General features: G+C 42.4%; 1 protein-coding gene across 10 annotated transcripts in view; it reads left to right on the forward strand.

The window, feature by feature from the left end:
• The window catches only part of NADSYN1 (NAD synthetase 1), a 40,866-nt gene extending 20,905 nt beyond the window's left edge, over positions 1 to 19,961 (forward strand). For 5 of the 10 annotated variants that reach the window (XM_077322071.1, XM_077322064.1, XM_077322068.1 and 2 more), the window contains 9 exons: positions 355 to 457; positions 1,841 to 2,009; positions 4,235 to 4,370; positions 4,779 to 4,885; positions 8,184 to 8,315; positions 11,046 to 11,125; positions 12,889 to 13,013; positions 15,202 to 15,378; positions 19,140 to 19,961. In XM_077322071.1, the coding sequence (XP_077178186.1) occupies positions 355 to 457; positions 1,841 to 2,009; positions 4,235 to 4,370; positions 4,779 to 4,885; positions 8,184 to 8,315; positions 11,046 to 11,125; positions 12,889 to 13,013; positions 15,202 to 15,378; positions 19,140 to 19,193 (1,083 nt within the window). In that variant the 3' untranslated portion in view covers positions 19,194 to 19,961. Of the gene's footprint in view, positions 1 to 354; positions 458 to 1,840; positions 2,010 to 4,234; positions 4,371 to 4,778; positions 4,886 to 8,183; positions 8,316 to 11,045; positions 11,126 to 12,884; positions 13,014 to 15,201; positions 15,379 to 18,194 lie in introns of those variants that run through there. The other 5 variants (XM_077322065.1, XM_077322066.1, XR_013228358.1 and 2 more) reach the window with 5 other exon arrangements.
• The last annotated feature ends 6,852 nt before the right edge of the window (positions 19,962 to 26,813 follow it).

Consider the following 26,813-nt stretch of genomic DNA (forward strand, 5'->3'; position numbering starts at 1 on the left):
CAGCAGACCTCTGAATGCCAGTGCTGGGAGGCAGCATCAAGGGAAGATCTCAGTCTCTATGGCCTGTTCATGGTCCTCCAGGACAACTGGTTGGCTGCTGTCTGGAGCAGGTTGCTGGGCTAGACAAGCCACGTGTCTGATCCAGAAGAGTCCTTTGTATGGTATAGGAAAAGGAATTTCCTTCTGCTAAAAAGTCTTGAATGAGCAATCATGTTATTCTTTTGGAACTGTTGCTTGAATCACAAGCTAGTTTACATAATGAATGCAGAAGAAACACAAATATTTGGTTTTTTGAAGAGACAAGTCACTTGGTTCCTAACAATGGTTTTTCTCCCTCTTCTTGCATCTGTTAAGGGAGGATTTCTCTTACCGCTTAGTGGTGGAGTAGACAGTTCTGCTACAGCCTGCATTGTGTACTCAATGTGTCTTCAAGTTTGTTCTGCAATATGGAATGGAAGTAAGTGTGCCTGAATAGTGAGATTGCCAAAGATGAGCTGTAGATTCCAATGTCATGCATTGCTTTTTATACCTCCCCATCAACATTTGTATGCTGAAAAATCCATGAGTGTCTTCCTTAGAACCTCTGCACACCGCAGAAAGTTTCTGGGGCATATTCTAGGGATGTGCACTTGGTTCCTCTGTGGCATGGATTAGGCATGTTGGACCTCTCCATAGTTCTGTATGAACTGAATGTGCTCTTAAAAGGCCCTCCAGTATTATCTCGCAGACCTACTCTACAAGGGCAGAGCAGTAATGGCTAGAAAGCTGTTGTCTATGAAAACTTACCTTCCATTGCTGATGTTCGCAGTGCATCACTCCTGGTAAGTGTTCAAGAGACCCAGTAGTCACTGGAACAAAGCTTGGAAAACATTTTTTTGAATTATGCCCTGCTACCTACAATACATAACCTAGTGTAATTTGATTTTGGGCCTCTGGGACAATTTTTAAAATATTTAGCATAGTATATAATTTCTAAAATAATAAAAGAAGCAAGTATTGGAGCCTTAATGTCACACAAGAACTCTTTCTTGGAGGTTGATGTTTTAAATCCTAATCTATGACCTAAAATTTAGAGAAAATTACAAACTAATACATAAGAGCAATATTACTCATAAGAAATTCAGGGAGATTCTTTCTGGTGTTGTGTATCCTGAAATAGCAGTAAGAAATTTAGTTATGGAAAGAGTTTTTACAAGATATTATTATTTTAAAGCAGCAGAAGTAGACATCTGACCATGTATCCTGAAACAAATTTGTATTTGTACAACTGACAGTACAAGCAGAAATTCTACCTGTAAGTCAGCTGTCGATTGTGTAGGCTGGTGAATTAATATCTCCACAGAGAATACTTTCGTGCATGCAGTTCTTCTGGCACAAAGTAAGAGCATGAATGGAATTGTCCTTCACTTAAGACTCAAAGGTGCTATGCAGGGTCCAAATTTTGTTTTTCATAATCAAAATATTTTTCTGAATTCTTTAGGTTTCATTTTAGTTTCATTTTAGTTTAACAAACTCTAAATGACAATTGATCCATGCATTGGAACACATTTAAAACATACAATTGAGAACTGCTAGAGAACATAACCATGTATTTTTCCCCAAACCAAAAGAACACCTTGCCATCCTAAATAGATTTACAACCTTCTAAGTCCATTGGACAGATATTTTGTAAGCTTAACTGCATAAGTAAACTGAAGTTTTAATTTTATTCTAGCACAGTTGTGTAATTTTGTGAAATTCTTTGAAAGATGCTAACTCCTTTCAAAGTCAGCTGTGAAAAGATCTATTTAATCAGCTCATGTCTGTCTTCTTCTTATTTGCCCTTTATTGTTCTCCTCAGATCAAGCTGTACTGAGTGATGTGCGTAAGATAGTAAGTGATGAAGCCTACTCACCAAAGGATCCTCAGGAATTTTGCAGACGCATCCTGACAACTTGTTACATGGCTAGTGAAAACTCTTCTCAGGATACATATGACAGAGCCAAATCTTTGGCTGAAGAAATAGGCAGGTATGAAAATAATTATCTTATAAAATATGCAGTGTAAAGGAAAACCTACAAGTCTCCGTCCAACTTTCATTGCAAACAATTAGTTGCATTTAAGAAGTAATGGTACTTGTGGGTTCAAGTGCACATTTACATCTGCTATTAACAGAACAGGTGTCCCCAACATGGTTCCCTTGGGCTCCGTGGCACCTGCCACCTGGTGCCCACTAAGGGTTTTCAGAAAGTGGGTGAAGCCAGGCGGTTAAGTGTGCAAATTAAAACAATGTTGCTTTTCTCAGCAGCTGCCACCAGTTTAGTTTTATTCTCTCACTCTTTTTTCCAAGCGTAGTTTTAAATGATCCTTCTTCTCCCTTGCATTAGGATGTCCTTTGGGGCAGTGCTGCCTCCACCTCCCTCAGCAGCCATTTTGTCGTTGCTTCCATTATCCTGTCTTAGAATTCCAAAAGTGCCCACAGTTTTTAAAAAAGACTGGTAGTCTTGACATAGAAGACTGCTTCCCAATGTAGATCACCCCTACTGGACTGTTGTAAGGTTTTCTAAACAAAACTTGTCACATTGGATTGCCTGATACATAAATTTGTGTTCCATCTGGTAGCATTCTGTTCTGATTTTTGCCTTCATTGTATGTTTCATTATCTGTCCTGGGTGTTTAAATTTTGTGTAATTTTGTGTAATTAAGGATGTGACAGGCTGATGCTTGCCATAGGGGTGCCATTTACAGATGGAATCCCTCTCTCACCTCAGTATTTTGTCCAACAGTTATTAAAATCATCTGTGGTTATTAGAGGTGGTTTAAGAACCACAACTAACACTCTTAAAATACACTACTTTTTGTAATTTAATCTTTAGTGTCTAAAAAACATCAGGTCATTGAACCTTGCTAAGCACCTTGAACTCCCCCTGCTACTGCTAGTATCTCTTTTCACCTCTCTCAACCACAAAGAGATATCCCTAGTTTATAACTACTTGAGCTGGATTTTTAGGGTCTGGTGATTAAAGATCCTGGCAATGTATGTTACTGCCCTTTTCAGTCCAGTTCTAGGATTCTGCAAGGCTCTGTGAATAAGGACCCAAATGATGCTCTCCTTTAGAAATAAACTTATCTGTACTTTTCAGGTAGAAGGGAGAATGAACAAGGGTTTCAGAGAGCCTTCCAATCCTGACTGTGTCTTCAGTCATTCTCCTGTATGACTTGGGACAGCTTTCCCCCTTGCTAGCTACTTCCCTCTCCTTGCAAATTAACATTATTCTTACCTGGGTAGCACTCTACTCCAAAGTAGTAATGTCTACAAATTTCTAATTTCCCCAAAATACATGCAGTATCACATGCCATTACCATACTTATTGGGAGTTGTTTCATGTGGATGCTGCACAAGTTTATGTGGATGTCCAAAACATAGCTGTTTGTAGAAGTTATAGCTTCCTGTGAAACACTGTGCCAGTATACAGCATTTGTATGCGGATGGCATTTCTGGTGCCAAACTAGTAGGTAGCTCCTTTTACAAGTGTTACGATCTGAGCTGTGGTAAGGACAAGGGAAATGTGACTGCAAATGATTGGGAGCTGGGTTACCAGTCTATCTCTGACACTTTCTGAAACAAAAATATATATGAGAGGGAGAATTCTGAAGGTCTTTTGTACATGTGGATGGGAGGCAGGAACACAGTGGCTTTTGTAAAGATGGTAGCAATGTGGATATTGCATATTTTCACTGAGGATCTTGTGTGATAGTAATCTAAGCCATATTTTAAACACTAGTGTTCTATGAAACAGTCTTTAAAAAAATATTAGGAAAATAAAATACTATAAGACCAATAACAAACATCTTGACTGAGTCATAGGCCCATTATGCACAGCCGCCGAAACGGCGATTTCGGGTCACATGGAAAACGCGGAGGGGGAAGACGCGAAGCACACCGGTTATGTACGGGACGGAGCGCGACAGCGGCAAAACCCAGAGTAACCGATTATGCACGAGGTGATCCCGGCGCAACTTCTGGTTGCGCCCCGGTCACTCGGATGCTGCGCTTTCTTCCGCGTTTCGCTAACGTGGCGTTTTTGGCGGCATGCACCGTAGCTGCGGCTGGTTGCAGCCGGCTCCGTGCGTTATCGGTGATTTTAGTCGCCGCTATTCCACCCTGAATGTGCGTTATTCCCCCCGTGCATAATGGGTCTTAGAGATGCAGAGACTACTGTTCATTAGAACTAATACGTGCTTTTCTTCCCAGTTATCATATAAACATAAACATAGATGGAGTTGTGAAGGCTGTTTGGGTGGTTTTCAGCACAGTGATGGGACGATTGCCCCAGTACTATACATGTGGAGGCAGCAGCCGGGAAAATCTGGCCTTACAGAATGTGCAGGTACAATATTATAAAAGTATGGTTTGTTGTTGTTCCTCTTTGATCCAGGAGGAAGAACAGTTTTTCTCTCTTACAGAGGAGGAACCTTATTTAAGGTTCCCTGGGTATGGATTTTGGGTACTATGATTATTCCAGAGTTGGATATTGAACTGATTTCTCCATCGTAAAACTCAAATAACTTGTTTTATTTGTACTGTCTCTTGGCACCATCTGTTAGTGTCCTTAGTGGGAAAGGAAGAATTCACTTTCTGACTGCTGTTCTGGTAGTATTTAAAAAAAATTGCTGATTTGCAAGTTGCTGTCATTTTTTTATTGATCTTACTAGCCACTATAGAAATCTGTTTACACTTCTGATATAGCCTGCCGTTTTCATTTCATGAAAATCTTGTTTCCTGATTTTATTTCTAGGCTAGAATAAGAATGGTGTTTGCCTATCTGTTTGCACAGCTATGTCTCTGGACTCGTGGAATTCCTGGTGGACTGTTAGTGCTCGGATCATCTAATGTGGATGAAAGGTGTGTACATTTTAAAACACGGGTATTAGGAATGAAACTGTCAATGGTTTGTGCAAATATCTAAAATGCTGGCATCCATGAAAATACTATTCTGCTTAAACATGGGGTTAACAGCAGTCTCACTAACAAAGCCAATTGTCCCATTTTCTCATTTTCTCCTGTGCAGTGTTTCAGACAATGTTTTAGGAATTCAGAAAAATCTTTAATCTCTGCACTGCACCAGTCAGGACTTGGGCACAGAGAGAAGCATTGTACACTTCATTCTAATTTTAGTTTGTTTGGTCAACTGTTTTAGTCTGCATGGTACAGAGTGCCTGGTCAGATGCATAAAGTGGACTGAAGAGTATTTTGTGTAAATGTGTGTGACATAACCCCCTTCAAGGATCGCTGCCTTGCCGTGGCAAGGGGGCTTGCATAGCTCAGTGAAACTATGAGCTATGCCATGCAGGGCCACCCAAGACGGACAGATCATAGCAGAGAGCTCTGACAAAAGGTGATGCACTGGAGAAGGAAATGGCAAACCACTCCAGTATCTTTGCCATGAAAACCCAATGGACAAGTTCAAAAGACAAAACGATATGAAGCTGAGCCCCTCAGCCGGAAGCTGAGCCCCTCAGGTCGGAAGGTGTCCAATATCCTACTGGGGATGAGCAGACGGCTAGTACGAGTAGCGCCAGAATGAATGAAGCGACTGGGCCAAAGCTGAAAGGACGCTCAGTTGCGGAGGTAACTGGTGGCGAAAAGACAGTCCAATGCTGTAAAGATTTTTATTCCATAGGAACCTGGAACGTCAGATCCATGAATCATGGCAAGCTGGACGTGGTCAAACAAGAGATGACAAGACTGAACACCGACATTTTAGGAATCAGTGAACTAAAATGGACAGGAATGGGTGAATTTAATTCAGATGACCATCAGGTATACTACTGTGGACAAGAATCTCGCAGAAGAAATGGAATAGCCTTCATAATCAATAAGAGAGTAGGAAAAGCAGTCTTGGGATACAATCCCCAAAATGACAGAATGATCTCAGTTCGAATCCAAGGCAAACCATTCAACATCACAGTGATCCAGGTCTATGGCCCAACTGCTGCTGCTGAAGAGGATGAATTCTCATGCTAGCAAAGTTATGCTCAAAATCCTACAAGCTAGGCTCCAGCAATATGTGGACCGAGAACTTCCAAAAATACAGGCAGGATTTCGAAGAGGCAGAGGAACTAGAGATCAAATTGCCAACATACACTGGATCATGGAGAAAGCTAGGGAGTTCCAGAAGAACATCTACTTCTGCTTCATTGACTATGCTAAAGCCTTTGATTGTGTGGAGCACAACAAATTGTGGCAAGTTCTTAAAGAGATGGGAATACCAGAGCATCTTATTTGTCTCTTGAGAAATTGATATGCAGGTCAAGAAGCAACAGTGTGAACTGAACATGGAATCACTGATTGGTTCAAAATTGAGAAAGGAGTTTGGCAAGGCTGTATACTGTCACCTTGCCTATTTAACTTGTATGCGGAGCACATTATGAGAAAGGTGGGATTAGAGGAGTCACAAATTGGGACCAAGATTGCAGGGAGAAATATCAACAACCTCAGATATGCAGATGATACCACTCTAATGGCAGAAAATGAAGAGGAACTAAAGAGCCTGTTGATGCGGGTGAAGGAGGAGAGTGCAAAAGTTGGCTTGAAACTCAACATCAAGAAAACAAAGATCATGGCATCCGGCCCTCTCAATTCTTGGCAAATAGATGGGGAAGAAATGGAGATAGTGAGAGATTTTATTTTCCTGGGCTCCAAGATCACTGCAGATGGGGACTGCAGCAAAGAAATTAAAAGACGCTTGCTCCTGGGGAGGAAAGCAATGGCAAATCTAGACAGCATCCTAAAAAGCAGAGACATCACCCTGCCAACAAAAGTGTGTTTAGTCAAGGCTATGGTATTCCCAGTTGTGATGTATGGCTGTGAAAGTTGGACCATAAGGAAGGCCGAGCGTCAAAGAATTGAGGCTTTTGAACTCTGGTGCTGGAGAAGACTCTTGCGAGTCCCTTGGACTGCAAGGCGAACAAACCGGTCAGTCCTAGAGGAGATCAGCCCTGACTGCACCTTAGAAGGCCAGATCCTGAAGATGAAACTCAAATACTTTGGCCACCTCATGAGAAGGAAGGACTCCCTGGAGAAGAGCCTAATGCTGGGAGCGATCGAGGGCAAAAGAAGAAGGGGACGACAGAGAATGAGGTGGCTGGATGGAGTCACTGAAGCAGTAGGTGCAAACTTAAATGAACTCCGGGGAATGGTAGAGGACAGGAGGGCCTGGAGGATCATTGTCCATGCAGTCGCGATGGGTCGGACACGACTTTGCACTTAACAACAACAAAGTGTGACATAACCAGGGTCTTCTCAATCAATTTCATGTAAGGTAAAGGTATCCCCTGTGCAAGCACCGAGTCATGTCTGACCCTTGGGGTGACGCCCTCTAGCGTTTTCATGGCAGACTCAATACGGGGTGGTTTGCCAGTGCCTTCCCCAGTCATTACCGTTTACCCCCCAGCAAGCTGGGTACTCATTTTACCGACCTCGGAAGGATGGAAGGCTGAGTCAACCTTGAGCCGGCTGCTGGGATCGAACTCCCAGCCTCATGGGCAAAGCTTTCAGACGGCTGCCTTACCACTCTGCACCACAAGAGGCTCTCAATTTCATGTATCTAATTTTAAAAAATGGTTACACATTGCATTGAATAAATTGACTGAATATTTGAATAAACAGAAAGTAACTATCTGCGGTTATTTGCTGAGATGGCAGAAAAGAACCCGTAATATCTGAGTGGGATGCGGTGGTTACTTGCATTGTCTTTTGAGTAGTTCATTGTGAATTCTTCCCTGCAAGTCTCTGAGAAATGAGAAGGCTGAATGTACCCTGTAACAGGGTTTCTGAGATGGCAGTGGCTCTAAGAAACTTTAGGTGCATACAAGGGCTTGGCTTGTGCACATGTGTTTGGTAGCTTTTCCTTAGTTCCTAACAGAAGGTTTCCTTCTCTGCTTTTGGAAATTGGTGTCTGAATGTCCTGTTGCCCAAGCATCTTACAAATTAACTGTGGAGCTGCTGCAAGAAAAGACCACTGTCTAAAGTCTGGCTTAGTTAGGAAACAAGTCTTGCCGTGCTTTAGATTGCAGGATTTGTCCTCAAAAAACCTGAACAATGTTTGCACTGTTTTAACTGAGCAACATCTCATGAGCAACTGCACTCCCTTTCGTCATGAATTGAATATTAAATAAAATATTTCTGTTGTGCCCCACAGTCTCCGAGGATATTTCACAAAGTATGACTGCTCCAGTGCTGATATCAACCCTATTGGTGGAATAAGCAAAAATGACTTGAGAAGTTTTATACAATACTGCCTCGAGAATTTTCACCTAACGGCACTCAGAAGGTAAACATAAAGGTTTGGCCCTGCATATACAAGGGTAAGTTAAAAAGTATTGCTACTAGAGTTCCAGTTCATACGTACATGGGGGTATTCTAAACAAAACATTTATTCCAAATAAATTTTCTCAAATGATACGGGATGATCACGGGGGCTTATTATGAAGAAGTTTTAAGAAAACTTAAAACTACATTGGTGAGAAAAAGACCAGGAAAGTTGTGTCAAGGAATTTCTTCCCATCACAATGATGCACCTGCACATTCTTCAAGGGTACTAAAGGGCAGTACTATGAAAATTTCGTAGGGAAACCTTATTCGATCCACTCTACAGCCCAGATTTTTCCCCTTCAGACTTCTTTTTGTTTCTCAGACTCAAAGAATAAAAAGGAACATGATTTGAGTCCCTCAAGGATTCCAAAACTACTTTTTTGACTTGGTGTAAATCGAAAAGCGCAGAATTCTTAGGGGAAAAGTTAGAGAGATGGAAACACCGCCTTCAGAAGTGTGTAGACCTAGATGAAAGATATGGCCAAAAAAAGGGGAGAAAAGCTTCACATTTTGATAGTTTTATTTAATCAAGGTTTCTGTGATTTTGTAGCAATACTTTTTGTTTTACCCTCGTATTCTGTTATAAATTGAGTTAGAATCTGGACACCTCTTCCTCCTGCATGTAACTTACTATTAAAGAACTGTAATTCTTATTGTGATTCTTGTTGTGACTTCTAGCATGATTTTAGTCGCATTCTGAATACCTAACAAACAATAGCATCATTTATTAAAAATGGTTATGTTTGGTGTAGTTTCCCTGTCTAATGAGGAATTGCTTACCCCTGCCTGGGGGCCAGCTGCATTAAGATAGTCCTTTCCAAACACGATATATCATAAAAAAAAAAACCTTGGGACCTCCAGTGAAATGACATCATGTGTAAAGTACAATCAGTGTTGAGTGGAATCTCCCCAGTTTGTTGCAAATATTGTCCTTACAAAGGATTTATTAATTAATATATTTATATCGTGTTTCCCCAGTGGGTAGTTTTAGGGTGAATGTGTGCTCTTTGGACATACTCAGTAACACAAAGGAGTCTTGGAGCACCTTAAAGACTAACAAATGTATTATGGCATAACATTCCATGCGCCTAAGTCTCTTTTGCCAGATGCATTCAGTTGCAGAGAGACTTTCACCGTGCCCTACAAAGATAACAGAGGGGGAGGGTTACTGAAATGACCTGCTAGAAGTCCTTGTTTTCCATGACAAGGTGTGTATTATTATATCATAGAGTACTAGTGAACAAGAGGAGACAGTCCACTAAAAGTGGGGATGGAATGCTCCCTGCTGTTGGTGAATGTTCAGCTGGATGACATCCAGATGTCCCTGTGTACCTGCTGGGGTCATCAGGCAGCCATTGGTTGGCTCTCCCATCACTTAGAGCAGCCTGTCTGGCATCGACCAGAGATGGGGCATTTTTCATCAAAGCTTCGGCTCTGTGGAATGGCGTCTCCAAAGAGGTGAAAGAGCTCTCTTTTTGGAGACTTCAGGAGGTCCTGTAAGACGTGGCTTTTTGGGGGGGTTTAAATAGCAGGTGTCTTTCAAGGGATGGGGATTTGAGGCTTATTTTATCTTTGTTTTTAAGCTGGGGATGTTTAAACTATTAGTATAAGCTGTTTTGAAAGGTGGGATATGCTTTAATAAATGAATGAATAAATTAATTTTAAATACAATTTTCAGTCCTATTGGATAGCATGGAGGTGCCTTAGAGTAGTTATGATGGTTTTTCTGAATTACAGAGATATACTGGGAAGTGTATAATATAGTGTTTGAAGATTTTTTAAAAAACATCTTTTCATTTGGGTCTGCACAAGCTACATACAGATTTATTTATTTATTTTACAATGCTTTTATCCTGCCTTAAACAGCTTTCAATAGTAATCCTTTTAAAAAATAAACAATACCATACAATAGACAGCACTAAACATTTCACGTAAATTGCAAACCTTTCCCTCAAACAGAAGTTCCTTCAGGGCTGAGCAGCTAGTCTCCCTCAGCGCTAGGTGGCATTTTCTGCCCGTTCCAGAAACAAGGAGTTCTCATAGTGCCTCAAGAACAGAGGACTGTGGAGCTGAATAGCTGGTCACCCTTTCTCCACCCTCTGACAGCTATGTTGTATAATGCTGCCCAGTAGCTTGAGCATGAAAAAATTATTAAACTATGAAATGGATTGGGGTAAAATCTGAATAAACAATACTTAAAACTTTATGTTGGCTAAATTCACCTTTATATCTGTGATATATCATATCCATCTATGTAGCTTTTGGCAAAATAATAATTTGCAGTATTTATTTATGTTGATCATTTTTGGATTTTTAGTAGGTAGAACACGCTCAGACAGTTATGGAAATAAGGCTTTTCCAGCAATGGTCATGCTGAGTAGATGAACACCAGGAAGTATCATGACAGGGCAAATACTTTTCATGCAGATGTTTCCAGGTTCATTCCTTGGTATCTCCAGTTAAATAATCCCTGGTTATATGTGTTGGGGAAGACTTTCCTCTGCTTGTGATCCTGGAGAGTGACTACTAATTAGAATGGACAACACTGGAATAAATGAGTTAATGGTCTGATGTAGTTTTATATATTCAGCCCTGGAAGAAAAAAAGTTATTCTATCAGGAATCTCTCTCTCTCTCTCTCTCTCTCTCACGTGTATTCATAACCTGATGGATTTCCTTTTCCTACACAGCATTCTGTCTGCTCCACCAACTGCAGAATTAGAGCCACTGAAAGAAGGACAAGTAGCTCAAACAGATGAGGTAAAGAATAGTGAGTATGAAATCCACTGTCGGTCTTATATATGGCTGTGTAGGCATTCACACTTAAAAACAAATCAGCAACAAGGGAAGCTGCAGTCTCTGACCGATACTAAATAAGCAAATCAGTTCACATTTGCATACCTCTCAAAAATATTTTAGCTGCACAAGTCTCCTTGGAGACTGCACTGGGCACATACCAGAATGTTCCCAGGCTGACACGATGCAATGGCATCATTCTGTCATTCCTGCAGAGCAGACTTTTGCACATTATTAGCATGCCCTGTAACACAGAGAAGTTCTTAGGAATTCACAAAGCCCAGAGAGCCACATATCTGTTAGGATGCATTCTTTGTTCAGTAGATCCTTGAATTGTATATGGAAGGTACTCCCTTAAATCATTATTCATTTAAAGCAGTTTTTAAATAAATTAACGGAATTATCTCACGGTGTATTGAAATGACTGGTTTTCTGTACTAATATGGCCAGGCAGTGTTAAGTGTTGCATCCCAATATAGAATGCGTGACAGGAGTAAAACCCTAAGGTTACAAAAGTATGGATTAGTATGGCCAGATCAGCTAAGTCAGAGGAGAGAGTTGTCACTCCATATACATATTGTTTTTCAAACAGCAAAGCTGGATCCATGAGCACCCCCAATCATAATTTGCTCTGAATGTCAATTTCATCCAAAGCAAGTGGATCTGTCCCCCCCCCCCCCCCAAAAAAAAAGCATTAGTCTTCCCAACCAGCATTACCTCCATCTTGTCTGGATTCAGCTTGTTCTGCCTTAGCAACTGGACCACAATCTCTAAGCACTGGTTTGGAGTTGAGTGAGATGCATCTGGAGGCTTAGATAATATAATGAATTATAAAACTGTGTGTCATCATGCATGTTGATGGCATCCAGCCTCAAAGCTACAGGGGATCTTGTTGAGCAACCTTCTCTGTAAGTACTGAAGAGCATGGGTCTTAAACAGAGCAAGGACCTTACACAGAAAATTTGAAGATTTCTCCCTAAGCCTGTAGGGTAGCCTTTCTCAACTATTTTACCATTGAGAAACCCCTGAAACTTTCTTCAGGCTTTCAGAAACCCCAGAAGTGGTAAAAGGTAAAGGTATCCCCTGTGCAAGCACCGAGTCATGTCTCACCCTTGGGGTAACGCCCTCCAGCGTTTTCATGGCAGACTCAATACGGGGTGTTTGCCATTGCCTTCCCCAGTCATTACCGCTTACCCCCCAGCAAGCTGGGTACTCATTTTACCAACCTCAGAAGGATGGAAAGCTGAGTCAACCTTGAGCCAGCTGCTGAGATTGAACTCCCAGCCTCATGGGCAGAGCTTTCAGACTGCATGTCTGCTGCCTTACCACTCTGCGCCACAAGAGGCTCTATCTATCCAGAAGTGGTGCAATCTTGCAAAATATGGTTGGGAAGCATAGCTGTGTACATACCCACCCTGGATCCCTTCCCACCCCCTCCAGGCCCATCACTGAACATTTTGGAAGAGGGAGCAGGTCAATTTTTTTTTAACTCCCACCCATTCAGGAAACCTTTCCAGGGCTGTCAAGAAACCCTAAGGTTTCACAAAACCCTGGTTGAGAAAGCCTGCTGTAGAGTAACCACAAAGTGGACAGTATTGGGCTAGAAGAAATATGTATATGAGTCAGTGTCATATGACTCTTGATAAATTAGGGGATCAGCTGCAAATTCATGATTTCTTTTATTTGTCTTGTCTCTTTTTGTGTGTGCTTGTGGGGTATGTGCTTAATTTCAGGCAGACATGGGAATGACGTATGCTGAGCTCTCCACCTATGGCAAACTAAGGAAAATAGCCAAAACTGGACCTTACAGCATGTTTTGCAAACTGATTAACATGTGGAAAGACATTTGTACCCCAGCAGAGGTAACAAAACTTTCCTGAGACCCCCATTCCTTGCAGTTCAAGAGGATGACTTTTTTTTTGTTTTTAAAGCACAGTCTGTTACCATGTACACTGTATGTATTATCTGGTTTTTGCTGCTTACCACTTTTGTAATCTGTTTTCTGCAGCATAAGATAACTCCTGTGTTTACTGTGGACACATATAACATATTTTCAAGGACATGTTTATTTTTAAATATGAATAATTTTGTCACAGATTTATATACAACTAGTAAAAGAGCCCATTGCATTCCAAATACAATGGGCCCTAGCAGGGGGGTGGAGAGCGAGGGACTGGCGAGGGCAGGGTGAGGAAAGGTAGCTTACCGGTGAGAGGGCTGTAGCGACGTCGGGCAGCTCCTTCGCGGCGGGCAGCTCCTTGGGTGGCTTCTTCTCGGCGGGCAGCTCCTTCGGCGGGCGGCTCCCTGGCGCGGTCTTCTTGCCGGCGGCCATCTTCGTGTGCCGGCGATGCGTTTTTAGAGGCCGGGGGCTCCCTGGGCGGCGGCGGGCGCGGCCGGCGGGCGCGGCCCGATCCGCGGGCGCGGCCGGCGGGCGCGGCCCGATCCGCGGGCGCGGCCGGTGGGCGCGGCCCGATCCGCGGGCGCGGCCCGTGGGCGCGGCCCGATCCGCGGGCGCGATCCGCGGGCGCGGCCCGATCCGCGGGCGCGGCCCGATCTGCGGGCGCGGCTCGCGGGCTTAGAGGTTAGAGGTTTAGAGCTTAGAGGTTCTTAGAGGTTCTTAGAGGTTCTTAGAGGCCGGCTGGCTTGGAGCAACTGCGAGCTGCGCTACGCGCGGCTCGCAGTTGCTCCGGCAAGGAATCGGAGGGACCAATCGGCAGGCGCTTCGCGCCTGCCGATTGGTCCCTCCGATAGTCTGTCATGAGGAAGGGGCCAATCGGCACCCTTCCTCATCCCGGACACAGCCCGCCTTCCAAGGGCTTACTGTTTTATTTAGTCCGTGGCGCCCGCGGGCGCCACGGGCGGTGTAAAGATAATGTATTTGACAATGCATCATTAAAGAGTTCTGACTTTTCAATTTTACAAAGTTTAGCTTGATAATGCTACCTTTATTGGCATAATAAAAGGAAGAGACAGATACAATCAAACAAAGTGAATAAAAATAATTTAAAAGAAGATCTTGGATGTAGCTTGGATGTACAACCATTGAAAATTTAGCCACATACAATGTGGTCTGCAGAGTGATCATTTAGCAGAAATTGAAGTATAACTACTTCAGTTGTCAATTCCCTAGAGAAAAATAGGGAAGAAAAGAGTTATCTGTGGGGTTACCTTGAGATATTTGAATGAGATCTTTTCTGTCCAAATAGTATATTTGTTTTCTATATCACAACATTGGCTTTCTCATTTCAAGTTTAATTTTTTTTGCCTTACAGATGGCAAAAATTAAGAGAGAACTGTTAAAGTAGAATAGAATACAGCAGTTTTCCATGTTCTCTCAAATACTGGGTATATCGGAGGAGCTGTGTATTTAGAAAATTAAGGCCTTTATACTGCTATATTCCATAAATATAGTACTATATGCTAAGTTAAAACTGATAACATTTTATGTTAAAGAAGTAAAATAAGCTTGGTTTTGATAGGAGATGAAGTATGGTAAGGCATTTCCAGAAATATTGGATCACTGTTTATTATTTATTTTCTATTTCTTATATTTATATGCCACCCACCCCAGTAGCTCAGGGCAATTCACATGGAACAATACAGTATAACTTTGGAACCATGACAAACAAAAACAGTAGTACCAAAGATAGCAGAGCAAACAGTGTTTAACAATGTCAACATTTTAACAGTCCCATGGTTGGTCAGCTGAGGATGTATGCTTCATGGGGAGGGATTCAGACATCACATCCATCTGCCATGTGAGGGGAGAAGGTAGAGAGTGTGTGGGCGTGTTTCTCAATCAGCCACACATCCATCACAAACAAATTGAAACATTTTCAATATGTGTGAATTGATACTGATTTTGTCTTCGCGCTCTGATATTTTAAATATATTTTAAATACTTTAAACACTAGTGAGTAGTAGATGTGTTATTCCATGTGCGTAAAACTAAATTGGTGTTTCTAGAGAATTTTTCTTATTTAGATTTCTTCTGATCAAAATTTACAAAACTTCATTTGGGACTCTGTTGTTCTGTGTTTTGTACACCAGGTGGCATCAAAGGTTAAGCATTTCTTCAAAATGTATTCAATCAATAGACACAAAATGACTGTTCTCACGCCATCCTACCACGCTGCTAACTACAGTCCTGATGACAACCGGTTTGATCTGAGGCCTTTCCTTTACAATTCTGCATGGTCCTGGCAGTTCAGGTGTATAGATGAACAGGTAAGACTGGCAGCTGTGAAGGTGTTTGTGCATATGTAAAATTCTAGTGGGCAGAAAATAAAAAATTCTATGGAAAGTGATTGCTATATGTCTGTATGCTAAGCAAATAAGTGTTATGAAAGCCTCAGGTGCTCATTTTATTTCTGACTGGTTACTTTTGTTTAATTCATATTCTATCAGTATTCTGATGTACAATAGGTTCCAAGAATAATTGAGTATCCCAAGGTCACTCACTGAAATTCCTGGCTGACCACTGTTTGCAGACTGGATTCTCCATACATAGTACAGAAGCCTCTGTTGGATGTGTAATTTGTTTAAAACGTCTAGTTTCTAGAACTAGTTTATATCTGCATTTATATCTGTGAATATTGAATATGAAGTGGCTCTGTTTAAGGGATCATAAATCTATCCAGATTGAGATAGAAGTTGTTGTGAATAGGGAAATGAACTGCTGAGGTCTGTAGAGCCAATGTTGATATAGCTGTATGAACTGTATGATGTGTGTTGGTGGCATGAAGTGTCAGTGGGAAAACCACATTGTTTCCCACAGTGTTTGTTCTCACTTGCATGTCTCTGCAGGCATGCTTTGGATGTTCATGGCCATGCTACTTTCTTTTGCAATACATGCTCTCACACCTGCACAAAATGAGTTTATCCCATCCAAAGCACTCATTAAAAAAAAAATCATTGGCATAGGGCAGGTTTGAACCAGTTTTCCTTCCCTAAAGAAGGGTTATAAAGACCTAACACAAAGTAGGACTTTCATTATGTCTGCCACTTTGGTTTTGAGGTAGGTGGACTTTCATCAGTAACAAATCTGTACTTAGACCCGGATATGGACCTGAAGACTGGGCACTGGAAGGTATGGAAAACATCAAGCAGCCATAATAATTATGACTGGCTTGTGGTCCTCCGTCACAGCCTGAACATTATTCAATAGAAATATATTTTGCTGCAAAAGTACTGGGCAGAGGAATGTTAACACCTCCGCATTTTGCCTGCCAAAGATTTACACCTTGGCTACCTTTAATAATATGTTTATGCATGCAATAAAATGCTAATTCCCACGTCCCTGAAATGCCAGACATGCTGTAATAGTATCTGACTTCCTGGAAACTCAAGATAAAAGATGCCATGTAGGTCCTGCTTTAAGGGGGGGGGGGGGGGAAAGAGCTTTGTATTGTTTTTCCATTAATTTTTCCACAACTGTAGACCTGACCCAGTCATAGCAAATTCAGCAGTAAAAAATTCTTGCTAGGTTCAGTGAGAGCTCATTTGGATATTATTGCAGGGTCATATTTTTAAAATCATTCTGTGCCTGTAATAATTTATGGGCATGATTAATCGGGGCTTAGGTATCTAATTATCCAGCATATTGGTACAATCATTAGCTTTTGCCAGGTGCCTGTGTAATATTGTCATTGCTCTCAGCCTTGCGTGGTGGCAAGAGTGCAAAAGGTATGATGCTGGCAACCATGATGCTTTGCTTTCCTGGTGTGCATAACAGGAGAGGTGGTACCCCTAGTTCCTATTGATTCTTCAGGTCCCCTTTAATCAGTCTTGCGACTCTGCCCTCACCCATTATGTGCACACAACTGGTCTACACACAGGCAAATGTAGTGGCTTCTGCTGCTGACTTAAACAAGTATCTTTATTCAGAGCCATGTTAATTCCAACATCTCCCAGCTGAAGGCCCCCCCAGCTTTATTAAGTCTGTGGGGATTTTTGGAGTTCTGAGAAAGGGTAGTGGATGTCAAGAGGCAAGCTTGCCTAGCAGTCTCTTTGCTTTTCAGAAACCTTGGTTCAGGCTTGCGCCTACAAAGTCATAGGAACTTCTCTCTCTCTCTTTGGGAATTTGAGGTCATGCTGACTGCAGTTACAGAGAACAAGATAAGGAGAGATACAAGTCTAATACAGGTACTGATGAAGTCATGGGGCCTAGAGGTTTCAAGGCCAAGAAACTGGGAGGGAGTTTCAGCTATACATTCCATTTTGTTAGTGCAAGGACCCTTGGGTGAGAGAGGGTGGCTTGCTTCATTGGACCTCTGTATAGCTGCAGAGTATGTGGTCTCATGCTGACAATGCATCTGATTGGTTAGCAATACTTGAGTGAAGTATAGTCACCTGGCTAGGAAAATATTTGATTGGTCAACTAAAATCATGCCATCACAGGCAGTTTGCCATAAACTCCATTCCAGTCTCTGTTCTTTGTCTGGATTCATCTGCTTTGAGTTCCCTCTTGATTCTGGACTAGATGGGTTTTGCTGGCTGTCTTGGACTTTGGACTTTGAAAATCGATTGAACACTATCTGGTCAAGTAACTTCTGCATTAGAGAATCAATGTTAGTAAAAGTGGCTTAGGTTAAAAAATTAGTTTTTATTTTCTCTGCTGTTTGCTGCAGTTCTGGAGGCCTCACTTCAAACAGGATGTGGACAAAATTGAGAGGGTGGAGAGGAGAACAATGACAATTCGGGGTCCAAGCCCAGTGAGGAAAGGCTGAGGGACTAGGGAATATTCAAACTGGAGAAAAGGAGGTTCGGAGGGGACATGATCGCTGTCTTTAAGTATTTGAGATGTTGTCACAGAGAAGGGCAGAGAAAGGTTCCTGATGGCAGCAGTAATGGGTTTAAACTACATGGAGTACGATATCAGCAGTTCAGCAGTGAAATTGGCTACCTAAGGAGGTGGCCCTTGGCAGTCTTTAAGCAGCAGCTGGACAGTTACTTATAATGCTTTAGGCTGATCCTACACTGAGTATGGGATTGGACTAGATGGCCTATATGGCCCCTTCAACTCTATGATTGTGTCATTCTAGGTCAGTACAGATTTTAGAAGGTGCATTGCTGGGAATTCTACTGTTCAATGAAGGACTGATAACCCAGAAGCAACGGCTTAATCTTGGGGTACCATCCAGACTGAAGGCTGTGTAAACTTTTTCTGCAGTGTCCTGGGATGTATCCTAAAAACATCAGGTGGCACAGAAAAACCACCAGAAGGATATAACTTAACATATACTCTTCTTTGACCCAGTGTAGTATAGAAGCAAAAAAGGAAGATCATTTTTTTTAAAAGCCTCCCTCCATCAGACATGTTTTTAAGTTGCTGTAGCCATCCAAGCTGATTGTTTATCTGTGTTTGAGCAAGACTCTTTCTCGGAAGGATTTTCTTATAATCAGCTTTTGGGAAGTGTCATTTTGTTTGGGACTTGTTGCTGTCTGAAATCTTTCCTTAAAGAATTACCCTTAAGAAGAGTTTCATCTTAAGTATTGTGTTCCTCTGGATGTAATAAAGGATAAAGATCATTAAAGCAGATCAGATCTATGATTGTCTTCAATGATTAATCATAAATACAAAAAGATAAAAATTTCCCTACATTTTCTGAGCTATCACTCATGAACCAAGTGAACAGCTTCAAGTGTTAAAGCACCATTGGAAAGCTAATAAATTCCCCTGCAAATACCAATAATACATCTATACATTACTATTTTATTATATAAAAAATATAAAGCAAAGAAAAAGTGAATTGCCCCCACCCAAAACATATGAAGGTAGGCACAGAGTTTTTTTTTTTTTGGGGGGGGGGAGAAGATCTCACCTTTCTGGTATCACTGCTGAAAAGGTCTTTTCCATGTGGACACCCACTGAACTTGCAAGTGAGTGTCACACAGCTATGGGCCTCTGTGGCAGATCTTAATTTGCAGGTAAGTTCATATGGAGGGTGGGAACTTGTAACATTGCTGCTTATCCTTTCCATTTACAGGTTTCTAAGCTTGAATCTAAGGACGTGAACTCCAGACTCGAAGATGTGGTCTGAATCTTCTGTAGTGCTGCTGTGGATATATGACATTTGCTCTAATAATCCAATAACCTCAGATATTAAGATCCAACAGAATTTTAGTGGTTGTATGATTATTTTTTTTAAAAATCAAGAATGTTTACTATTTTGGTTCAACACAGTGACTTAAAGAGAACTACAGTTTAAGAAGAGAAGAATTTTTCCAGAAATTTGCAGCTAAAAATGGGGGAAGGGCTTTTAAGTTTTAAATCAACCTTGTTGTTGTATGACTGATAAAGCACAAAACGTAGATTACATAAACTGTGTTCATCTGCATTTTAGAGAGACTTTTCACTATAAGTAGCAATTTCCAAAAATTAAGATTTGACCAAGATATGAATCATTTTGGATGTGTCTGGAGATTTAAGTTGGCCAAACAACATATTGGTTGTGGGATGTGATTTGGCCCTCTAATGCACATGTCTCTATTTCAGTGCTCCATCTGGGTGGTTGCAACTTTGAGAATATGAGTAGTAGCTGTGTCTGAGGTTTTGGATGAAACATAAAATTTTCATTAATACTTGGAAGCTGTTGGGATATATGGAAATAATTAATATGACCAACACCAGCCTTAGCAACCCAGCCGTTGCAGGAAAATATCTGCTCCTCTAATGAACAGTCTGCATATGATTTTTTTCTTTTAACTTGTTGAACTGAAATCATAAAATTTTACAGCCACTGGCACATGTGGACATGAAAAATGATTTTTTTTCATTTTACTATGCAATAAATTCACATTTTAATGAATCTAATTGGCTCTGTTTTTATTTTTCATATTTTTTGTTATTTACATAGGTTTAACTACCCTGGTCTGTTGGTTTGAACAGCAAATTGAAGCCTCAATTAGGCATGTTAGTGGAGTGTGTGATTAACTTTAAATATGAATATAATCCTGTTGACGTCACTGTGGCCTAAACAGGGACTTCTGGGTTCTGTTCCCGGTTTTGGCATTTATATGTTATGTGATATCTAATAATTTCTGAAAGTTTAATCTTTGAGGACTTGTGTTATATTTTCTCCATATTACTTCAGGGGAGCTACAGTATGCCACCATGTTTTGTTTTAGGGATAGCTACAGTTTACTTCCACAGATACTTGCCTATCTCTGTTGAATGACTTTCAAACAGTGTCAAGAGAAGTATATAGTCCTTGAAGGGTAGGCTTTTGGACTTGGTTATCCATGCTCTGGTCACATCCATGTTATGTTACAGTGATGTGTTATACTTGGACAGCTGGGAAGTTTCAGTTGGTATGAAGTGCAGCTGCCAGATTGCTGACTGAGGAATATAAGACTCTAGTTTCAAAATAACTGCACTAGTAGTAAGTAGTCTGGGATCAGGATATGAAAATGACTGTGCCATTTGTTGCCAGGATGGCTCAGTGCTATCTCTGCACTCTAAGGTAAAGTGGGTTGTGCCAAAGGAGAGCACTTTCTTGGTTGTGGTGCCCAGTTGTAGAATACCTTTCCTACATGCAACAGAGAATTTTGCATTTTTTTCCACACTATAAAAACTCATCTTTTCCCCAGACATTGTTTTGACGAGTTTGGAAGTTTCTTTTATTATATACACTAGCAGGAAAGCCCATTTTAAAAATGGGCCTTGGAAAGGTTAGGGAAAGGCCTCCTGCGGCCTCCCCTGGTAGCTCCACGGTTCGGCAAGGGGCGACAGAAAGCTCCCCCCCGCCGGGCGGGCCATGGCAGTAGCTGCAAAGGGCTCTCACCACGTGCGCAATGTAGTGAGAGGCCCTCGTGGGCCAAGGGGCCAGGGGAAGCCCCCCCCCCCCCGCTGGGCCTAGGGGCTACAGAAAGCCCTCCCTGCCAGGCTGGCGTTCGCGGGAGCAACCGCTTGGCCCACGAAGGCCTCTCACCACGTCACAGATCCTGCGAGAGGCCTTCGCAGGCCAAGGAACCATGGAAATGCCCCCTCCCCCGGGCCAGCCATCTCTGACACTAACCTGTAAATTATCAGAGTCTCCCCAGAACGATGATCCTTGTTGCTCAGCTTGGCCCGCGCTGGCTGTTGGTGGCCAGGTCGAGCTGGAAGCGCCCTCCTTGCTGGCTAGGAAACCTCTGGTGGCGAGGCTGGGTGAGCAGCTTGTGCGCGGCCAATGGAGGCGGGCGCTCCAGGGGCTGTCCCAATTAGCCCGCTGGAGTGGAAGCGCTGGCCAGACAGCCGGTTCCTGTGTCCTGGACAGCGCTGCCCAGATGGCTGTTTCACTAATATTTAGAGGAACCGTGGTAAAGATTTGATGCGGCTTTTCATAGAGTTGGAAGGGACGTCCAGGTTCATCTAGCCCAACCCCCTTTAGAATGCGGATTTTAAAATATAGTTTGTTTTTGTATTTGAAACAGAGCCACTGGTTTTATGATTTTGTCCAGTTTTGCATATGTGTGTGTTTTATCTATTGTGTTTTGATGGTAAACTGCTAAGAGGCAAATTGGCTGACAGTATAGAACATAAATTCTTAAAATGAGGTGCTGCCTAACAAATGAAACTGCATTAAACTGAACCATACCCTTGATTCATCACAGTCATTATTGTCTATTTGGACTGATGAGGTCTCAGACCAGAGGTCTTTCACATCACCTACTGCCAGATCTTTAACTGGAGATACCAGGAATTGAACGTGGGACCTTCTACATGTCAAACAGGTGCCTCACTATTGAGCTATAGTCCTTCTGCATGTGGTGACTTGCTGTAGCTTTTACTCTAGGAATAGCTAGAATAACTAGAATATTGGTGGCTTGGTCTTCCCCTCTCCCCCGGGACCCCTTCTGACCACCTAGCAGCCTTCTCATTCCAAGGGCATCTCTTCCCTGACTCTTTCTTCTCTCCAGCTATTCAACACTCATGCCAGGGAGTGCACAACGCATTACTCTGTTAAAGTAACAGTACAACAAAGGATATTAAAAACTTGTTTTCTGTGGACCAACTGATATAACTAGCAAAACCTTTTGTCTACCATTTCAAGGTGTAGGTCTTCAAGTTCATGTACTAACTAGAAGGAAACTTCCTACACTTTGAAAATTACCATATGTCAAAAGCAGGTTTTTCATGTTTCTGCATTAATAAAATGGCACATATTTGAGGCCAAGGTGCCTTTCTCATCTAGTTTATGAACTAATTAGCATGGTATCATTTTGTTTCAATGGTTTGCAGTGGTAATCAAGTAAAAGATGGTTATGTTGGTGAATGCTTTTTATAATTTTATTTTCTTTATAGCATTAATATCCTGCCTTTCTGCCCATTCAGAGCCACTACACTTTGAACTAGTTCTCAATAAGATGGTAACCTGTTCCACATTCATATGAGCTCCTACCTATAAAAAAAAGGCATTAGAGTCCAGACATGTCCCCTCTAAAAACAAACAAAAAATCATATGCCCTTCAATACAGAACTTTTGCTGTCTATCCACAATCAGATTTTTGAGAAAAGGATTCTAATCTAATCTTGTCCCTGAAAACTATTGTTTTGCAACTTGTAGAACTTTTTTTTTTTTGGTATGGAGGAATCTCTGACTTTAAGCCTTAAGGTAAAAAGGTAAAGGTATCCCCTGTGCAAGCACTGGGTCATGTCTGACCCTTGGGGTGATGCCCTCTAGTGTTTTCATGGCAGACTCAATACGGGGTGGTTTGCCAGTGCCTTCCCCAGTCATTACCGTTTACCCCCAGCAAGCTGGGTACTCATTTTATCAACCTCGGAAGGATGGAAAGCTGAGTCAACCTTGAGCCAGCTGCTGGGATTGAACTCCCAGCCTCATGAGCAGAGCTTTCAGACTGCATGTCTGCTGCTTTACCACTCTGCACCACAAGAGGCTTAGACTTTAAGACTTAAAACCCCCTAAAATATCTGAAAGTGCAGTGTCTAGTTTGGCACTTTACCATATAGTCTTCAAAGTCAATGAGTGTTCCAGAATTATTTTTCCAACTAGAAATAAAGCCCATTTTATTCAGTAATAAAATGGGCGCTAGGAGCCGGTCTTCTCTCGGCCCCGGGAGCGGCACCACTGCAGCGAGGCCGCTCCCGGGGGCGAGAGAAGGCTGGCTCCCGCCCCCCCACCCTCCCAAAGTCCTGAACGGCGTTCTCTCGCCATTGGGAGTGGCCTCGCTGCGGCGCGGCCGATCCCAGGGGCGAGAGAAGGCCGGCTCCAGCCCCCCCCCTCCCCAAGTCCCAAACGGCGTTCTCTCGCCCTCGGGAGCAGCTTCGCTGTGGTGAGGCCACTCCCGGGGGCGAGAGAAGGCAGCCTCCAGCCCCCCACACCTGCCCCAAGTCCTGAATGGCGGGCGGCAGTGCGGCTCACATGCCGTCCTGCTCGTGGCGGCGTGGGTCGGTGGGCGAAGTCTCGTTGGCGCTGGGGCGGGTGGGTGACTGGTGCTCGTTGGGGGCGGCGCCGCCTCAGCCACAGGTGCGTGTGGCAGCGGCGGGTGTGGGCGGCAGGCCCTAAGTTGTGTGCGGGCCAGCAGTGAGGGGTGCTTGTTGAGGCAACGGCGGCTGGTGAAGGCAGAGTGGGCCCGAAGGCAGAGTGGGCCCGAACTCACTGGGGGCGATGGCTGTGGCTTCTCCCGGGCGCTGAAGCGGCCTCGCTGCGTCTACGACGCGGCGAGGCCGCTCCAGCGGCCGGGAGAAGCAGGAGGAGGAGCAGGCCAGCTGGAGGACTGTCGGCGCGGTCTGGCAGACTGCACTGAGTCCCGGCCGGCCGAAGCAGCCAATGGGGAGGCTCGCTTTGCGTGCCTCCCCATTGGCTGCTGGCCCTGGATGGACACTCAAAGGGGCCAATCAGGAGCCGCTGCGCGGCTCCTGATTGGCCCCTCCGAGTTTTTCTCCCAGACAGGGTCCGCCCTAACTCCTCCCCAACAGCCCTTACTCCTTTATTTAGTCTGCGGCGCCGCGGGCGGTTTAAAGATGGTGATATAAGGAAGGTGCATTCAATTGGTAAGACTTTATTGTTTGCTTTCTTGTGAAGGATCATGGAGAAAAAAACAACACAATTGGCTCGATCTCATACAGAAACATTTCCCCTTAATGTTTTCTCTTCGACGAAACGTGGAGAGCATTTCAGCAACATGCTTTAAAAAAAAGGAATGAATATGCTTAAGTAAGTTCCTGAATTGGCAGGACTGGGCAAGTATTCTCTTGCTGCAAGTGAGGTCATAGTGGGGAAGGTTTGAAATACTGAGTTCTCTGTGAAGAGAAAGGGTGGAGCCATGAAAGCCATCTCAGTTTTTTCTGGCAAAGCATAGTGTAGATTTTGGTTTTAATCATTTATATGACATGCAGCCCGGTGACTGTAGCTTATACTGTGCTTTTCTTCCATGCTCCAATTTACTCCACATGCAAATGCCCCCTGGCACATTTAAGTTATGTTTTCCCCATGTGAAAAACTGAAGAAGCAGTTTCTTTTGGCCATGTGTGATATAACAATAGGAAAAGGATATTGTGATTAAAAAGTATTGAACTAGAATTGGAAAGTTCAAACTTTCATTACACTAACAAGTTCAATGGCCAATGACTCTGTTGCATAACCTACCTCACAGGCTTGTTCTGTAGATAAAGTGGGAAGGGGGATCATTTATACCACTCTGAGTTGGGCAGAAACATGAGATAAAAATGTGACTGGTAATATTGAAAAAGACCTGCTGTTTTAATTGGGCTGCTATTTAATTGCTGATTTTTTCCACTATCTTACTGCTAATTTTAGTGATATGTTTCTTGCTGCTTGTTTAAAGGTATTGTTTATGACTTTGATTGTGGTATTTGTTGGTGGTGTTGGCATGTGTAGATTTTGTGTTGATGGGGTGGGGGAGGGTTGCCTTCCTTGGGGTTGTGCCAAAAGGTAGGATAAAAATATTTCCAATGACTGTTTGTTACCTGTTACAGTTAGCATCATTATTGTTGTACACTGCCCTGAGCTGGTCTGAGAGGACAGTATTAAATAAAGAGTAAATAAATAAATTAAACAACTTGGTTTGAAGTTCTCCCTTGCCATATAGATTGCTCCTTCAAGAAGCAGTTTGCTCCAGTCTTTAGGTGGACATTTAATACTTAAATTAGCCTTTGATTCTTACACTTGCACAAGCTCTATACGTGCCAGTGCAGTTGGTGCTTTGGCACCCTTGGCTTCGCCAATGAGCCTGGCTGGACCTTTCTTGACTTCCTGAACAAACTCAGAAATAGGGTTTAGTTGCAGCTTCACCCAATAAGTGTTTAAAAACATTTAAAATGTCATATGCCACATATATTATGCAAAATATTACTGATGCTTTATGTTTAAGAAAACCATGAGAAAGTTGAGTGCAGAAGTGGCTCTTTTTAAAATGTATGTAAGGGGCATGCAGTCACATATCCTCATCAAATTTCCAGTGTCACTTCAGTAAGTTTAATTAATGATAAAGCATCATATGACTGTGTTGTTCAGCTGGGCTGTCTGTGGCTTACTGGAACTGCTCTCTCTTATTCTTTTTATAAAGCACTCTGAGATACTTATGACTGGAATAGAACTAGCCTCTTTTCCAAGGTCAGGAAGCCTGCCTCTCACTGGTTTGGGATTGCTTACCCTAAAGTATGCAAAGTCATCAATATTTCCTGTGTGTGGCCCAAATTACTAGATAATATGAATGTGATTATTGGGCTAGGAACCTGATGGGCAACTGATTTTTAACGTCTTGCTTCTTCAGCTAGGAAAAGACTGAATGGCTAGCAGTAGTCTTCTTCTTGAGATGCACGCAGACGTGCCTTTCATGCTCTTTCAGTCTGGACAACTAGAGAAGCTTTGGCAGAAGCCTTTCTTTAGGCCTCTCGTCTGCACACTGCCTTGTCCTCCTGTCTTCGACGGTGCTGTGTTTTCTGGGAACCTTTCTGGAAAATTCTCTGATGCCCTAAATAAACCATTATCTGATTTAGTATGTTTATTTTGACTGATATTTAGCCAACCGGGAAAAGTACCTCATGTTAATTTCAAACCCCAATAGCAGTAAAAACTTGGGAAAATAATACCAATCAAATGTGGTTGAAATGTTATCTTCAAACATTCAAAGCTTTATGTGGAATCATAGTTGTAATAATGCTAAGAGATATACCATGATTCCCATAGATTGTTTTAATGTAAAAGCAAAAATGGAAGCAACTGTGGACACATGGATTTTATTGCATCTGAAGAACAGGATTGTCATGGATGTGGTTGTCAGCTTATTTATTTCAACATAATTTAATTGTCACCTACAGTAGGGCACATTATTTTTTTTATTATCAATTTCATATTAGGTGATTACAATACCCCTTCCACTTGCTACTAACTGGAAAAACGCAGATAATATCTCATTAGATAATTGGCGAAAGAAAATTAGGCAGTTTATGATGTTGGAAAAGTTAACTAATAACATTAAAGGGGAGAAAAAGATTGAGGATTTCAATATAATTTGGCTGGATTTGGCAAATTACTTAAGGAAATTTTCAGACTATATGGCATGTGAACTAGTGTTGTAATGTGTGACTTTGAATTATGAACAGTTGAATTGTAATAGATGAAATGGACATTGTCTACAGGATTCAAATGGTTTATGAAGCTACAGAGTTGTGCTGCGTTGAATTTTGTTTTTGG

Source organism: Paroedura picta, chromosome 2 (genome assembly GCF_049243985.1).
Source record: "Paroedura picta isolate Pp20150507F chromosome 2, Ppicta_v3.0, whole genome shotgun sequence".
Lineage (NCBI taxonomy): Eukaryota > Metazoa > Chordata > Lepidosauria > Squamata > Gekkonidae > Paroedura > Paroedura picta.